The sequence below is a fragment of the Cheilinus undulatus genome, linkage group 2 (assembly GCF_018320785.1).
Source record: "Cheilinus undulatus linkage group 2, ASM1832078v1, whole genome shotgun sequence".
NCBI classification, from domain to species: Eukaryota; Metazoa; Chordata; class Actinopteri; order Labriformes; family Labridae; genus Cheilinus; species Cheilinus undulatus.
In genome coordinates, this window is record NC_054866.1 from 12,550,237 (window position 1) to 12,568,295 (window position 18,059).

The window sequence follows — 18,059 nt, forward strand, 5'->3', positions numbered from 1 at the left end:
AGTTGGACCTTAACAGTTTGACTCTAAAGAACACCATACTGCAGTGCCATGCAGCACTGTGTTGTTGTTTGCCAAATTGTCTCAAAATCATTAGCAGGGGTCCTGTCATCACTTTTAAAGCATCTTCACACACAGGCAGTGTTGCTGCTGGTGGGAATGGACATACGCTGTCAAAGCATTTATGATTGATATGTGCTCATTATGCAACATCGTCTTCATGACAGTAATTAAAGCAATACTGTGGCTTTTTTTTAATACCCTGGGATACAACATTACTGTATTACTACCCATTCCTCAATCAAACAGTACAGAAGTTGCAGCATGATGTGCTTTAAGTAGTGGGACTAATGGTATTGCCCCACTGAACATGTCCAAGCAGCTGTCTTAGCATCACATCTGCCCTCTTTTGTTGCTTTCTTGCCTTTTTTTTAATTGAGGAGTCTTTCAATCAAAACTACTCTTAATTTTCCCTTTAGGATTCCTGAGTTTATAAAGTTTCTGTCCATCTGTGTTTACTAGTTAGTAAAGTACCATTGTCAATTCATGTGTGAATTTCTCACAGAAAAAGGAGAAACGATGTTTTTAAAGTGCCAACAGCTTCAAGCTTGTGCCTCCCAGTGTTAATTTTGGCAGCTATTTTTAATTGTAGTTTTAGTTTTAGTCTTTAAATGAAATGCATTGAAGTTTTTGGCACATTTTAGTCATTTCTATCCTTTTAAGTTTTAGTCTAGCTTTCATCCATAAAACGTCCTCACATTTTAGTCTTTACTTCCCAAGCATTCCAGTCCTAGCATGTATTTTCTTGTCTGAATCTGGTACTAAATCATGCTAATGAGTTTTATACACTCTGCTAAACCTGGGGTCCCTGCTTTCTACAGCTGGAGAGGCAGAAAATCTGCAGATGCATTGTTTTTGACAGATTTACCCTCAGTGGAGAAATATCACAGATTTTGAATGTCCTACTAAAACTAAATTACATTTTAGTCTAGTTTTAGTCATCTTGACAAAAGCTAAACTTAGTTTTTGCCAGTTTTAATCATCACAGATCTATTTTTGTTAGTCTTAGTCTAGTTTTGGTCATGGAAAAAAAGGCTGTCGATGAAAAGTTTTAGTCAACAAAATCAACACCGGTGCCTCCAGTGGACACAAGCTACAGGCAAAGCATTTCGGGAGCCTGGAGCAGAAGGCGTCAGCACTTTAGAACATCTTTTCTCTCTTAAGATGTGAAATTCATCCACAAAACTGAAATACTGGATTATAGTACTGTATAGTACTTACACCTTTTGGAGCTCAGATTAGAATGAAAAGACACCTCAACAAAAAAAAAAAAAAGATAGTAGGCGACAAAGACCAGGATGCATTGCACTCTTGGATGTGTCCAGTGGGGTCACAGCCTAATACTGTACATCCTGTAATGTGACTATTGCGCATGAGCACATCTCTATTATGGCTGTGAGACCATGCATCATTCAGCCCTAAGGTCCATTAAACCCTCTGAGTGTCTTTTGTAAATTATGGTGTCTTTTTGACTCATTTTTTTTACAGTCATCATGTCAATCATGTCCTTAGCTGATGCAAAGCATCACACACAGTTTGGCTGCTGCGTACGAGACAGACATTCTATATTCAGACATGTATGCACAGCACTTGTACCTTTAATTGATAAACAGCAAGAACATTTAGGCCTTGTCCACACAGAGACAAAAATGATACATATCTGTTTTATTTTGAAAAAGTTTTCTGTATATAAGATCGTTTAGGAAATGTTTGCATAAGCACAGAACCACTGAAAACGACTGAAAACGTTGTAGTATCTATGCCAATCCTGTAAGTGGTGTTGTAACGCTGCAACGGAAATACATCAAAAGAGAGAAGAAGATTACAGAAAACTGTCCAAAACTTTCTCCTGGTTGCCCTTCTGGTTGTTCTCCATGGTGGATTTAAAAACATCTGGTGTATGCTGTTCTCGGTGGTGGCAAAGGAGCATCAGATTTTGCTGTAAAAGCCCTAACAACCTCAGTAGCTTCTGCACCATGAACACAGCCCTGTAATCCACCATAGTTGTTTTGGTTTGGCCCGCACATGCGGCTTTAGTGGGCTCTGCTATGTATGACATAACCGTTTCACGAAAGATGCGGTTGGCTGTCCACATGGAGACGAAATGGTAAGCATTTACAGACCTGGTTTCAAAAAGTAGCCTTTCTGGCCTCCCAAAATGCCGTTTCCGTGTGGATGAAATGCAGATACGACAAAAAACGTTTGCATATACTCCTGAATTCGTCTCCATGTGGACGGAGCCTGAGATAAATGTCACTAAAGCGAAGTGTGACACATTTCTCAGTAGTGTGTTGTTTTATATGTGCAGGATGAAGTGTTTTGACTGACACAGAGTGATTATATGGGATTTCTAATTCCTGCCAGTAGATTTATTAAGTGTGTGGATTTCAGTTGTTTGCTCGCCTTTGCATTGCAAATAGATGTTTTTGTTGTTTTTCATAAAACAGAGATCCAGCTGACAGAGCCGGAGTCAGCTGTGCCGCTTCTTGACTCAGGATGCAAATTGTCTTTCAGGGTACTGGTGGAGGTAAAGGCACCCATCTTACAGCTGACTTTTACAGCCATGTCTACTTTGGGTTCATGAATTGTTACTTTGACTGTGTGTCTGCTACAGTGTACTGTGTGTGCCAGTGTATGCACTTGGTAGAGTTGGGCCAACTGTTACAAAAGCTCCATTGTGTAGGTGACTGTGACTGAGCTGGCTCCAGAAAGTTTGGTTGGTCCAGGCAGACGCTTATGTGTGTGTGTGTGTTGGTAATGGCGGTGTATGAGGCACACAGCATAGAGGGGGACAGGTTGTGGTAATGAATGCTCCAGTGTGTGTGGCTGGACCTCGAGCAGTCGTCAAAATGGTCTCTGCTGCTGCTGCACACCTTCTCTTCTTTCTTATCAGTGGTGAGTTTTTTCAGAAATCTTCATCAAGAAAATTTTATGTGGACAAAACTACCAGTAGTTTAGAAATATAAAGATTTAAGAACTTACTGAACTCAAATGTCAACTTACTTTGCTGTTTTAGGTGAAGTTTCTTTTGCCATACTATGTATAAAAATCCACATTAAGTTGAACCTGAGCCTAACTTCTAGTTTTTTGTGGAGGCTTCAAATTAAGCTCTTGCTTTTAATTGCTAAGCTCTGTTTTATTTTGTTCTTTGGTTTGTTTTAATCATTTACATTTTGGTATGAATTGACTTCTCATGATTGAACACACCATGCAGTGTCTGTCAACTCCTATATATATTGCACCTGAAGTGTGTAATCTGCCCAGATTAAGTCATTTGTCCCTCTGATGGTAGGACATCAGTGTGAAATGTAACTAAGATTAGTACGTATCTTGGGAACAGTCAATGCCTGACTTTTTGCTTTACTGCTGGGAAAATGTATAGTATTTAAGCCTCATTCGAGTTTCAATTAGTGTTGAATTATATTTTTGATTAAGGGATTTTTGACAAATATTTGCTTTTTAATTGTTCTATAATATTTATTTTTTCATGTACCATTGGTTGTCAGAAGCTTTGTTTACTGTACTACTGTGTGTCTTGGCCAAAACATTATTCAGAAAAGATACTTTTTAATCTCTGAGATTTTTCTGCTTATATGTTTAAATACTTTGTGAAAGGTCAGGTAGCATATGATTCAGCACTTTGCTGCATCTGCAATATTGCAAAAAAAATATGGCAAATAAAATTGAAATCTAACCTTTACTTTGTTGTGTACTGAAAAGCCAATTTCTGCTACTCTGCATTATATGAGCGGAAATATGTGATCGGCGATATAATTTTCCCACTCATGAGAAAGACAGTCCTCTCAAATTTATAAAATGCTATAACCAGACTTGAGGAATCACCTGTCTGCTATGCTGCTGTTACATTTCTCTTTCTAAGCCACCAGATAAACAAATGTCATGTACAGGCAGATAGTTTAATAACTAAAGTCTCATATTCTCATCCTGTGTCTAACTCAAAAGGCAATCCTAACATCTCATTTTCTGAGTTATATGAAGATGTGTTTCTCACATGTTTGAGACACCTTTGTTGTTATGCTGCTGCTGAAAACACTCAATTTCCTGATGTTGCTCTTCAAAAATAAAAGTCTTCAGTGATGATTAGACTCTGTGACAAACTAGGACATGTCTATCATTGGGCACTTTACTAAACTTGAATTGTTGCATGCTTTGAGAGAAACAAAGCCACAAAAGCTTTCTTTTAATCGTCCAGGATTCAAGACATGTGAAATATGGATTAAAACACCTTCAGCAGGTGAGATGTTTGTTCCTGCTGCGCCTTGTAAAGGCGGGAGTAAACTTGCCCTGCCTAAATTAAACCTAGCTACGAAAGAGGTGAAAATTTTCTAAAGGTCTAAATCTAAAATTCAGTCACACTTAGATCTAAGTGTTTTCACCTTTACAGCAACTTTATTCCAACATGTCAAGTGTGTTTAGACACAGTTTTTGGATTTCACTTCACAGGGACTTGAATTGTTATAAATAAACTAATCTCAAATAATCTGTGTTAGTTTTACACTCTGAGTTAAAAACTTTCTGTAAACCAGCTTCACACTTCTACGGTAACAAGCTTCATACCCTTACAATGTAGGGTTGGTTTACAGTATGTGGCTAACATGAGCAGTGCTAGCACCATCTGCCTTCAATCCTCTTTGCAGGTTTACGTCCACATCCCAGCGCTGATTGTTGTCACTCAGTGCTTCAGTTATATGGGAGTATAAACTGACACTGCCTATAAACAACTTAATCCCTGTTTTCAAGATCAGAGTTTAACAGTGCTGTTCTTACAAGGTGCTATCACTGCTACCCATTAGCAGTTTATACTGGAGCATTGTGACAGCAAGGTAGTAGTCATTATGAACAACTAAAGTGTCTACTAGTGGCAAGTGGCTGTGTTGGACCAGGATTGTGGGCCTGAAGTGATTTAAAAAGTAAATAAGTAGTTTAACAACCTAGAGTCCCCATGCAGACTACAAAGGGCGCAGACTTTAACAGTTTAGCAGGCTGCAATAGCATATTGTTGATGTTGTGAAAAAGGTATGAAATATGTACACCAATGTACACATAGCTGAGATTGTATCCATGAACCAATTAACTTATTCATTGCAATAAAATCAGATCATGGTGATGTTTTCATTGCAGAAACTGATGTTAGGATAATGATCAAATTGCATTTTTTGTGCAGCCCAGATTTATTTCACATCATATTCTCCTCCTAGGATTGGTTCTGTAAAACATTGTACATTTTGTTAAATTTGCATACTGATTCCTTTTACTGCATACATGTAGATTGTTGTTTAATGCAATCACAGTGGGCTGCAAGAAACATAATTTTCATTGTTTATCTTCTTTTGATATACTAGCTAATTTTGGTTAACCAAATAGTGAAGTTTCCACCAAGTAACTTCAGATTTATTCAGTAGTTAAGTTGTGGATGAAAATGAGTGTTTGTTAAAATGTAGGACAAAGGAAAGTGCATATCTGCTTTTAAAGTGCTTAAACTTTAAATGTTTTACTATTCTGGCTCTTACTGGTCTCAGCTTTTATTAGCTGAAATAACAACACTGTAACAATGTCCTGTAGCTGTATAATTTATATCACATTTACTGAACAATCAGCAGCTGTTATTAGACTGCAACACTTAAAACTTTACAAGCTCATGATTAGAAGGTAGAAATTTGAAAGCAAGTGGCAGCTTCAAACAATTCATACTGCACACCAAGTGTCCAACTATAATTCTGTACATAATTAAGTCTGAGGGTTGTATAGCAATAAGGAAACCATTGTTTCATTTTGAGCTGGCAGAGCCTTTTGTGTGCCTCTGCAGCAGGATGTGATATTTGCAGAGTTTACTTGCCAGCTTGGATTTCTTATGTGTGTGTGACATAAGTAGGATTTGGATGTCTGTCTTGCCAAAGGTTTATTTGGCTTCAACTTCTTTTTCTCCAGAGTTGAATCTTGGTGAATGGGCCTTCCTGTTCCCACAATATCTTCATTCTTATTGGAGCATTTCTCTGAGGGGTCACGGGCCACTGGTGTCTAGGCAACAAACTAGTAGCACTGAGGGGTTCAGGGTACAGAGCTGTTGACATGGAGATGAAATGTGGTTTAACTGGATCATTTTATTTTAAGTGCAATGAATATCTGCCCCCTTAATAGGTCTATTGCCCAGGCAAAAATATATCTTGGACATTTTTACAGTCATGATCACCGGATGATGATTTCCTTTTTTTTTCTTTACTGTTTTCATAATGTTGCATTTTTTAGTGTACTGTAAAAACAGCATTTTCCCATGAATCTTGGAGTTTTCATTAGGCATGCCTCAATTAGGTTTCTTGCAGCTAATCACCAGTTAGCTACGAGTGAAATCTGCCACTCAACAATGCCATATCTGTTAGGTCTTGTGCTTTGATTTATTAGCTTGTTTAGAGGTTGGTGAGTCAATTTAGCTTTGTAGTGCACTGAGACCAGCACCTAGTAGAAAGCTGCAGTTGACTTCGAAGACTGGGTAACTCTACTTACAGCCAATGGATATCATTCTTCAGGAAAATTCCACATGAACATGATTGTTGGATTTTATAGTTTTAAGTTCAGTGGTTACAGTTGAGTTCATCAGTTGTTGAGTACTAACAGTGACCTAAATTTAATTTAAAATGCTGAGTTTTATTGTAACACTGATGGCTATTTGTCCTAATGATCTGTTGGTGTTTTTTGTGGAGGATGTTATTTGGCTGTAGCAAGGGTTATGGTAATAGCCAGTGTGCTAGCAAGCTAACAGAGAACTAGCCTGGAGCTTAACTTGTACATATGTTAAGCGCAGGCATATATGGTGCGGCTAACTTCATGTATGTGCAAAGAACAGCTGATCGCAATTTTCATTATTTTTATTTGAACATCTCAAAAGCAGAAAAAAATGCGGAATTTTCTCAGTCATGTGGCAAAAGCAGGCAGATTTTGATGATTTCAACCCATTTTTCATAAAGAAGCCAGTTTCACAGTCAAACTTTACAAAAATGGAGAGGATGCATGCTGTCTTCAACAAATCTCCTGTATGAGAGGCTAGAAATTACCCTTCCTGCAGGAGTTCTCAAGGCTCCCAGACACTGCAGTTGTACAGCAAGTTGTCTGGTCTAGTGAGTACACTAGAAAGGCCCCGTGGAGAATTTTTTTTTTTAGAGTCATAATTGCAGAAGATTGTGGTGACATGCACATTTTAAGAGCCTTGCATGAAATAGTCCCCAGTCTTGTTCCTCTCTGCTCTCTTTATTTTTACCCTTTGTCCTGCTTCCTCTCTCTTATAGCATTCACATTTTTTTCTGCAGTGAACTTGATTCCCACCACCCCAGTTGTGGAGGAGCGACCTTTCCAGGCTGCAGACGGAGGTGTTGGGGTGCTTCTGGGAAAAAGCAGGAAGAGAGTTTTCCCGGTGCTTCACACCCAGGGGCCTGACCCCATAGCTGAGGCTTATGGCTACTGCAACACTCCCAACCGCAGCGAACAGGCCTGGGAGGGTGAGACCTGCACACTGACTATTTAATCTGTCCAATCTAAGCAAAGACTGCAAGCCTTTGGAGTTAATGTGTTAGCTTGGTTACATCTTCAATCTGTGTTTCTGTGATACTTTAATCCGAAAAGACATGAGACTAGCACGAGTATCAGAGAGTGTCACAGCATCCATGTTTCACAGCACCTTACACAAGTCTTAATCAGATCCTGGATCAGCCGTTAGATGGACAGCTTTTAAATACTTGATATAGTGTGTTAGGGCTTAAGGGATGTTTTAATTGTGAAAAAATCATTTCCACTAGATTGCATCATCCATAATACTGCAGTGCTTTCTCTCAGCTCAGCACAGCAAGCACTGAGCCTTGCATTTTTCCTTCCCTTGAAAAGGCAGCAAAGCCTGAGGCAATCACACATCTACCCCTCACTGACTTAGACAAGTAACACCGGCCTCGGCTAATTGCATTGAACTCAGTACATCTATGATGGAAGTTTTTTTATTTAAAAAAATCCAATATGCAATTAAGGTTTAGATTGAAAGTTATAGAAAATCAGTCATGGCTGTTTTTATGTATTTATTAAAACCTGACCCTTTTTTAGTGTACTGGTTTCTTGGAGAATGACGTTTTATAGATTAAGCCACATAATTTGGTCTCCTAGTACACCAGATTGATTTATTCAACTTTAAAATATATAAGATTTCAGTCATTTGTTTTAGAATTATACAGATATTCACAGCACAAAATGAGTCGAGGCTGGAAACATTGTTCACTAATCGTAATCAAGGAAAAAATTAAATTAGTTGTGATTTTAATTTTTGCCACAATCACCCAGCCCTAGCAACAACACTTAAAATTTAGCCCAGGTGCCTCCAATTTTTCTCAGTCTTTACTGAGCTGTTTTTACACCTTGATTGGAGTCCACCTGTGGTAGATTGAATTGATTGGACAGGATTTGGAAAGGCATACACAGGAATTAGAAAGCCTCACAGCTGAGCATGCATATCAGAGCAAAAACCAAGCCATTAGGTCAAAAGAACTGCCTGTAGAGCTCAGAGACATTATTGTTGTGAGGCACAGATCTGGGGAAGGCTAAAAAATGTCTGCTGCACTGATAGTTCCTAAGGGCACAGTGGTCTCCATAATTCTCAAATGGAAGAAGTTTGGCACAACTGGGACTCTTCCAAGATTTGGTCATACAGCCAGACTGAGATATTGGGAAGAAGGGCCTTAGTAAGAGAGGTGGTCAAGAACTCAATGGTCACTCTAACTGAGCCCCAGAGATCCTGTGTGGGAGGTGGGACAAAGTTCCAGAAGGATAACCATCACTGTATCCCTCGTATGATCTGAGCTTTGTGGGGAAATGGCTAGATGGAAGAAGCCTCTTCTCAGGGCAAAAACACATGAAAGCCTGCTTGGCTTTCATGCAGAGCTTTTTGCAAACTCCTAAAATGCAAAAATGTCTCAAATTCTGTCCTCATTTTATCATTATGTGGTACCGAGTGTAGATTAATAAGAATAAAAAATAACTTAACTGTAGCATCAGGCCACAACATTAAAAAAAAAAAAGTGATGGGCGTTTGAATACTTTCTGAATGCACCATAAATACTTCTAGATTTATGTTCATTTTTCTACCCCCCCCAGTCTTTTGCTTTATTAATCCTGTCTTGGTTTTGTTTGTTGTATAAAGTGTTCATTATCAAAATGTTGAAGCTTTGCTGAACTAAAAAGGTTTCCTTTGAACTCCACCTGTATGCTGATGAGACTGTGGTCTGACAGGTCACAGTCCTGCTGACTACAAGCTGCTGTCTGTCCAAGTGATGATTCGCCATGGTGACCGTTACCCACTGTACTCCATCCCCAAGACCAAACGACCCGCCATTGACTGCACCTTGTCCAGCAGCAGGTACACACGACCTACAAAACATGCAAAATACAACATGCAACATTTTCACATTTTAACTAGAATTCTCTGTAGTTCCTCATTTTCTGATGTTGTCAAACGGTTTGCTTAGTTGATGTAAAAGAGAGCAGGGAGAAAATCAACAAATTTGAAATAAATAAATTATTTTGTATAACATTCCATTTTATCATAGAGTGTGGTGGTTTTCAGTGCTGGGAAATAGCATTTTACTGTCATTTATACTAGTATACCAGTATTCATCATTAAGATATCATAGAAAGCTGCTATGGCTGCAGAGAAGAGTATTTATGGAACTAAATGCAGAAAGAAAGCATTTAATCTTTGTGTTTTTACACCATTTGAGCAATCCAATGATGCACTTGTCAGCAGTAATGAGGAATGTCATTTGGTTAAGAGAGGACAAAACAAGAACTAAAATGTGGTGACTATGTGAAAGGCTTGTAAGTTCTGTTGTTATAAAAATGAGGAAAGAGGACAAGTCATTGACATCTGTCCTGTATGATTCCAGCAGAAAGTTAAATTACAGGTCTTACAGAGTTGTGGTCATGGCACACATAATCCTGTTTTTCAACCATTAATTGTATTACATTCAAATAAACATTTGCTGTCTTCAACAGAGAAAATCTATAACAGAACTAAAAGCATCTTGTAAATACATTGTTATTTTTTATTGTAGAACATATACACACGTGGACAAAATTGTTGGTACCCCTCTGTTAATGAAAGAAAAACCCACAATGGTCACAGAAATAACTTGAATCTGACAAAAGTGATAATAAATAAAAATTCATTGAAAATTAACCAATGAAAATCAGACATTTCTTTTGAACTGTGGTTCAACAGAATTATTTTAAAAAAACAAACTCATGAAACAGGCCTGGACAAAAATGATGGTACCCTTAACTTAATATTTTGTTGCACAACCTTTTGAGGCAATCACTGCAATCAAACGATTTCTGTAACTTTCAGTGAGACTTCTGCACCTCTCAGCAGGTATTTTGGCCCACTCCTCATGAGCAAACTGCTCCAGGTGTCTCAGGTTTGAAGGGTGCCTTCTCCAGACGGCATGTCTCAGCTCCTTCCACAGATGTTCAATAGGATTTAGATCAGGGCTCATAGAAGGCCACACTGGGCAGCACATTTCTCTCTAGAATACCTTGATAGTCTTGAGATTTCATTGTACCCTGCACAGATTCAAGACACCCTGTGCCAGATGCAGCAAAGCAGCCCCAGAACATAACAGAGCCTCCTCCATGTTTCACAGTAGGGACAGTGTTCTTTTCTTGGTATGCTTCATTTTTGCATCTGTGAACATAGAGCTGATGTGCCTTGCCAAAAAGTTCCAGTTTTGTCTCGTCTGTCCATAGGACATTCTCCCAGAAGCTTTGTGGCTTGTCAACATGCAGTTTGGCAAATGCCAGTCTCGCTTTTTTATGATTTGTTTTCGACAGTGGTGTCCTCCTTGGTCGTCTCCCCTAAAGTCCACTTTGGCTCAAACAACGACGGATGGTGCGATCTGACACTGATGTACCTTGACCTTGGAGTTCACCTTTAATGTCTTTGGAGGTTGTTCTGGGCTCTTTTGTTACCATTCGTATTATCCATCTCTCCGATTTGTCATCAATTTTCCTCCGGCGGCCACGTCCAGGGAGGTTGGCTACAGTCCCACGGATCTTAAATTTCTGGATAATATGTGCAACTGTAGTCACAGGAACATCAAGCTGCTTGGAGATGGTCTTATAGCCTTTACCTTTAACATGCTTGTCTATAATTTTCTTTCTAATCTCCTGAGACAACTCTCTCTTTCGCTTCCTCTGGTCCATGTTTAGTGTGGTACACACCATGTCACCAAACAGCACAGTGACTACTTGTCACCCTTTAAATAGGCCGACTGACTGATTACAAGTTTGTAGACACCTGTGATGCTAATTAGAGGACACACCTTTGTTGAACATGTCCCTATGGTCACATTATTTTGAATCTTTTCTAGGGGTACCATCATTTTTGTCCAGGCCTGTTTCATGAGTTTGTTTTTTAAAATAATTCTGTTGAACCACAGTTCAAAAGCAGTGTCTGATTTTCATTGGTTAATTTTCATTGAATTTTTATTTATTATCACTTTTGTCAGATTCAAGTTATTTCTGTGACCATTGAGGGTTTTTCTTTCATTAACAGAGGGGTACCAACAATTTTGTCCACGTGTGTAAATAACTTAAATGCTGTAGCAAATGTAAAAAAGGTCTGCAAAGTTTTAAAATGCCACACATTAAAAATAGAAGCAGAACCTAGCACCTGTGTTATTTTGGACTTTCAGCCAATTACTGTACTATTGCTGAACACCGTATAATGATTGGATTCCTGGGGGTTTTGGGGGGTTTTTGGCACTACCTTGTGGTGCTGAAGCAATGCAACATCAGTTATAACATATAATAGAGGTGGGAATCTTTAGGCAGCTCTCGATTTGATTTGATTACAATTCATAGGGCTACGATTGGATTCTTCATCGATTATTGATGCCTTTTGCTGTGTTTGTTTTTTTTTTTTTTACATTTCTGTTGTTCTCACTGTGTTAAACATAATAAAAACATTACATTTGTATCTAGAAAAATAGAGATAAATTAAATATCCACTATCCTCTAATGGAAGATGTGTGTAAACTGGAAATTTACGGTTGCACTGAAACACAGGTAGTAGCATCTTTCCTTGTAACATTTCATAAATTACAGACAAAAAATGTCCTTTTTCACAGATGAACAACTGGTAATCTAAACCTTGCTGATACACACTGTGTGTCAGACTTCCACCTTTTTGTTCCTGCTATTCCACAGTATTAAATGTTTAAATTACTAACGACTATCGATTATTAGACACTTTTAAACCGATTCAGAATCTTCCACCTCCACATCATGATGCATCTAAGAACCGATTATATCTCCCACCTCTAATATATAACATGCTGGAATATGCCCCCGCCCATTTCCAGTGCTTGTATAATGTCACTCTCCCATGCCTCCATATTTTCCTTAATGTCACTCTGTCATTTTCGTTCATATAAAAAAATTGTGGTTTCAACTGGACAGCATTGACGGTCTGCCTACTTCCTGTTTGTCTGCACATGCCACATGCTTGTTTGGCATCATCATATGCTAATCTTTAACCAGATTTGGCACCTAGGATTGTTGTGAAGCAAATAGGGGAACACGTAAATACAGCTTGTTCTGAATGCACAGAGAAATACAAACAAGTTAATTGTGGGACATTAACTCATGTAGTCCCGATGTACTTTAAACACATGGCAAAGTGGAGATTGATATAGTTCAATAAAATACAAAGACTAAGAACAAATCAATAACATGAAAAGCTGAATGAAGAGCCTTGTTTTACTTTTCATGGGCTTCCAGAGTCTGTGAATAAATGTGTTGTGTCCACAGTTTCAATTAGTACAGGTCAGAAAAAGGGGCACAGAAAGCTACAGGGATTTAAGCTGTCTTTCCAAGAAGAGACCCAGCTGCATCTCATGCCTTACAAGAGGCTCTGCCTGAGATAGTGAGACAGCAATTACTGCCACAGCTTCTGATATCCCCACACAAAAACTGCTGACTTAACAGCGGATGCCAGAACAATAGTAGTGTGTTAACAAGGAACCACATTATTTTTCAGTGGTATTTGTGAGGCTTATGAAAAACACAAAATAAATTTGAGGGTTTTCATTTGAAATTCGGACTGTGTAAGTGTTAAACTCCTGAAGACAGCAGGGGCTGTATCTCTAAACAGAAATCTTCCCCTAAATGTGACAAACCTACAATTTTCAGGCACCCTGTGGGCAGTCAACAACAAGTTTTATGTTAATAGAGGTGATGGTGTTACCAGACATTTCTATGAGCATTGTTAGAAATGCTTGTTTGATATGAAATGTCCATAATGCATTCAGACATTTAGTAGGTAGGGCTGGAACCTTCTAGTCAGTCAGTCAGTGGACAAGCTCTCAGCTGACCAAAATGTCATTGCTGGGGGGCAGCTGCAGCAGAGGGAGGGAGATAGACACAGGAGCACACAGCTGAGTAAATGAGAGACATGCAAGGGAGGTAGAGAGAGGGAAAATGAATTCTTTTGTGATTATTTCACAGTAGTTATGCTTCAAATAACTCAACCCATCTCAACTGAAACAAAGATGCAGAATGTTTGTATTGAAGTGGTGTTGAGAGTGCCACCGCTTTGCCCTCAGTCACAGCGTCTACCCCTGCTTACTGTTTAATTCACCAGTCGAAAAACACGTCATATGAAGTCCCTCTATCGTCTTGTTGAAATTAGGGATGTGCATGGTTATCCGGTTGTTAAATGGTTAAACTCATATATCAAATCAGCTGGTGCAAGATTTATGAGTGGGTTAAACTATTTATCATTTTTGTAAACATGAGCGTGAAATCCTGGTCAATGGCTCTTTTAAAACTGTAGAGAAGCCTTCCAGTGAATGGCCATGGCCTTCCTGTCAGAGCTTCCGCCTTGGTGCTTTGCTGGACAGTTAACATGTCGTTGGAACAGTGGGCCATGACAGCTTTTTGGACTAGAATATAGAAATAAAGTATACAGGCTATTGAGGGTTAATTCCAGTTGACCAAGATTTTCTTTGGCTGACTACAGGCCTAAAATTAAGAAATTAGATGGTTGTTGTGATTTTAAAATCTTATTTACCAAATATCTTCTTACATAAGTTAACTTCTTTTGATGCTTGAAGTAGCTGTCTTGCTGTTGATTTACAAGGCAATCTGGGAGATTCCTATCATATCTGGTTTGGAGTATTCCCTTAGAAATCTCAGTTTGAAGGGTCATATACCCCTAACACTTCACCCTACGCTTTCATTCAAGATTCAGGAGTGTATTGTGACTGAAAAGTATTGCAAAATGTGAAGGAAAGCTTGTGGGCTCATTTTACTACCGCTGTTCAGTTTTGCTGTTGTGCAATTGAGCACACAAGTATAAAGACAAAGACGTGTGTGTCTCTGTGTGAGAGATTGTGAGTGGTTGGCATTCTTACCTCGCCTGATTAGAGCAGCACGCTCACTGAGCAGCTCTGTCAAAGCAGAAATGCTGCTGCTTCAGGAACTCCCTAGAGAAATGTGGGTGAGACTACACACGTACATACACTCGGATAATTAGCATATTTATCTTTGATTCATTTTCTCCTCCCTATCTTTTTCTCCTGGTTTTTCTTTTATAGTTAGCACTGTAACTCTGCTCCCCGTTCAGGAGGGCCAGATGAGAGCCTCTGATAGGAGGTTATTAAAAGCCTGCACACTTCTGTACTCCAGCAGCAGAGGAAGTCTCAAATCAGCACTTTCACACTCACTTTTTCAGTGTGTTTTCACATATATCTATGCTTACTCCTCATGAAGATACCCGCATGCTATGATAATAACAGTGTAATTTTTGGAAACCAGAAAATGTAGCTTGGTGTGACTGTTTTACTGTTTGCACACATCCTCTTAAAAGACTTATTTAGACCATGTGGTTGAAAAATACCCTGTGACCAATAGCCTTTCTTTGGGCTGTGTGCTTGACCTTTGATTTAGCCAATCACATAATTTTGCACAGAGCTTTCACTGCAGTCATATCAGCTTTGCACATCTGGTCAGACAGGGCTCACAGTAATCTTTAGAGCTGGCACAGCCAATATGCAGTTGTTTTTTTCTGCTTGGTAGGCTGCAGGTCAGCTGCTGTGTACTTTTAATCACTGGGATTTTATTTTTTTGATCTTTGACCTTGAGTTTATATGGGCCACCCAGTACTCAGCATTTTATGATAGACATGGGTTTAAATCCAAAACTGAGAGAAATTGAATTTAATCTTTTCTGTATCTTGTTCTTTTGTTCAGGCAGCCACAGGCCAGCACTCGTGTCTTGTGGCTGTAGCAGTCAGCATCCGATTGTGTAAGAAAAACTAAAATGATGTGTTAGTGAAGCATTAGTAAATTCTTAACTTATAATTTCTAATATATTCACTTACAAACATATCATTGATAAACACAGCTATGAATGCTTCACTGTCATATCAAATTATTTCTAGCATCTAACAAATCAAACAACCTGCTCAGATAAGAGTTTTTTTTTATTGGGCAGAAGATGTTACTAGACAAACTCTGCTCCATGCTTGAACATGAGAGAAGGTGCCAGGCATTATAGGAGTCTTGCCCAAAAATAGTATTAAAAAAGCAGCAGTATCAGCTAAATTTTTGTAATTAAACATCGGTTTCAGACGATCAGATAAATTACTTAAAACATCAGTATAGCCATCAGTCCTGATTTTTACAGACTGTACATTTTAGCGATACAGTTTTCCTTGATTTTTGTATTATTTATGAACACAGCTATAAATATTGATGCAACAGTTAATCAACAGTACCCCTAACCCTAACGTATCTCTTCTAATGATTTCCCATTATTTATTGTAATTAATAAGTTCTGATTAATTCAATCATGTTAATATCTATAACATAATTAATATGGCAGTAAATAAGCAGTTTAGAAATACACCATCTGTGATGTGCAGTTAACTAAACAGCCAGTAGGTGGGCAGCAGACACTAAAATGAATCATGCAGCATATGCTTTAAGTCAAAACAAACTAACATGGATGAGAAAGTCTGTTGGCTGCCAGCTTGACTGAAAGTAGATAGTGTATTATTTAGGGTTTCTTTCAACAACAGAAGGTTCAAAGTTTGAGATGAGCCATACAATATGCAAACTTGGCATAAAGATTATTTATCTTTTGTTTCTGGGGAACACACATGCCTTTGCTATGAAAAAGAACAGCTAACTGTAATGAACTCTGTGAAGGAGAGGTTTATTATCCAAATCAACGTCTATTAAGTTACATATATTGCAACCTGTGTATCATGACATTTCCTGTACCATGAAGCTGTTGGAAATTCCCAGCCCTAATAGCTGCCATTTAAAACATAAAAATGTATTAATGTTGGATTGTCTGCATTTAACCAAAGGCAGTGTTGTGTTTATGTACCACCCAGCAGATTCAGTTGTATGGCTTTAGCCTCTTGTTTAAAGCAGAAGTGTTCTTTGAGTTTGAGTTACGGTTTAAAGATAGTAAGATATAAAGAAACCAGCAGAATAAAGATCCATATCCACGTGGTTGTGAATAAAAGGAAATGTAGTAGCATATGCCCAGGGCTGGATCCAACAGAGAGCTCAGTCATGTGCGTATTTATGTGTCTCTGCACTGGCACCAGCCTGGCCGACCCACTGTCTCCGTCTGCGGTTAACTGAGCTCTGTTCAGCTGGGAACATCTCTCTCTCTCTTTCCTTTTCATCTCCCAGAACTGAGGACTTCCTCAAGGTTTTTGTCTTTATGGATCTGCACCAATTCACTCGGTTTACTCTGATTTCTGTCTTGCACTCCTCCGTATGTTCAGAGCAGTGCACACCATCTCATTCCTTTATTCTGTTCACTCCTTCCTCTCACTTTTTCTTTCTCTTCTTCCTCCTCCCTCCATCCCTTCCTCCCCCATCACTAATCTCTTTCCCGGTCCTATCAATGCTGATAATCCCTGTTTAATGTAATTGGGCTCTGTAATCCTTGGTTAGCAACAAACAACCTAATAGTCAGCCTGGCTGTCTCTTTGTCCACAGCAGTGCCCCCCTCTTCAGCTGATATCCTGTCTCTTAGTGTAGCCAATTAAATCTGGATCCTCCCAAACTCCCTTCAGCAAGCTGATCTGCTGATGACTGAGCAGAATGGAGCAAAATATCTAATGCATTTCACCACTCTGATACCCTCACAAGCCCTCTGGTGCACCTATTACTTAAAAAGTGTGTTTTAAAGAGTTGTTCTGCAGTAGAAAGAAGGATGGATTGGTGTTGATGATGAGTGCTGGCGCAGTTTAAAAACTACAGCACCACATTCCCTTTGAAAATATTATATGACCCTGGAGCTTTCATCCATTGTTTTTAGAAGCTTTTATTACGACACAAAATCATACCAGTATTTTGTCCTTTCCTTTTCTGCAAATCACGATTTAATGACATGAGGGCTTTTTTAATGCTGCATTCCTGAACCAGTACGTGATCACTATGGAAACAGAGTGTGTGCTGGTATTAGTGTGTGTTTATTTTAATCTGTGCAGGCTGAGCTGCAGCATCCACAGATTTGTTTTAACTGTAATCTTCAATCATCTCTAATCTATTAGATAACCGACTGCTCTTCCTGTTGCCCTCATCCTTTTGTGTCGTGTACATTTGTGTTGTTTTGCTCTTATGTGTTTGTATTGTGTGGTGCTTATTCCTAGGAAAAAAAATGTTTCATCTTTTTATATCTCCATCTCATACACTGGGTCCCACACATACTCATCTGTACAGTTGTGTGAGAATGACACCTGGTGGAAGATGGAGGAAGTGGCCCTCATCAGCTGTTGCATGCAGAGCATTTTAATATTATTTCAGAAGCGACAAGGTGTTGCTGTTTCATTAACAAAGAAGCAATAATATAGTCTTACGTTGAACTGTGGTTATTATGAAAGGGTTGTGTTGGATGTTACTTCTCTTACTGGGGGAAACTATAAAAGG

At 38.8% G+C, this 18,059-nt stretch overlaps 1 protein-coding gene across 1 annotated transcript in view; it reads left to right on the forward strand.

Moving 5' to 3' along the window:
- pxylp1 (2-phosphoxylose phosphatase 1) overlaps window positions 1–18,059 on the forward strand; it is a 40,604-nt gene that overhangs the window by 15,500 nt on the left and 7,045 nt on the right. The window contains exons 3-4 of the mRNA XM_041795843.1: window positions 7,380–7,568; window positions 9,340–9,466. Coding sequence (XP_041651777.1) covers window positions 7,380–7,568; window positions 9,340–9,466 — 316 coding nt within the window. The remainder of the gene's footprint in view (window positions 1–7,379; window positions 7,569–9,339; window positions 9,467–18,059) is intronic.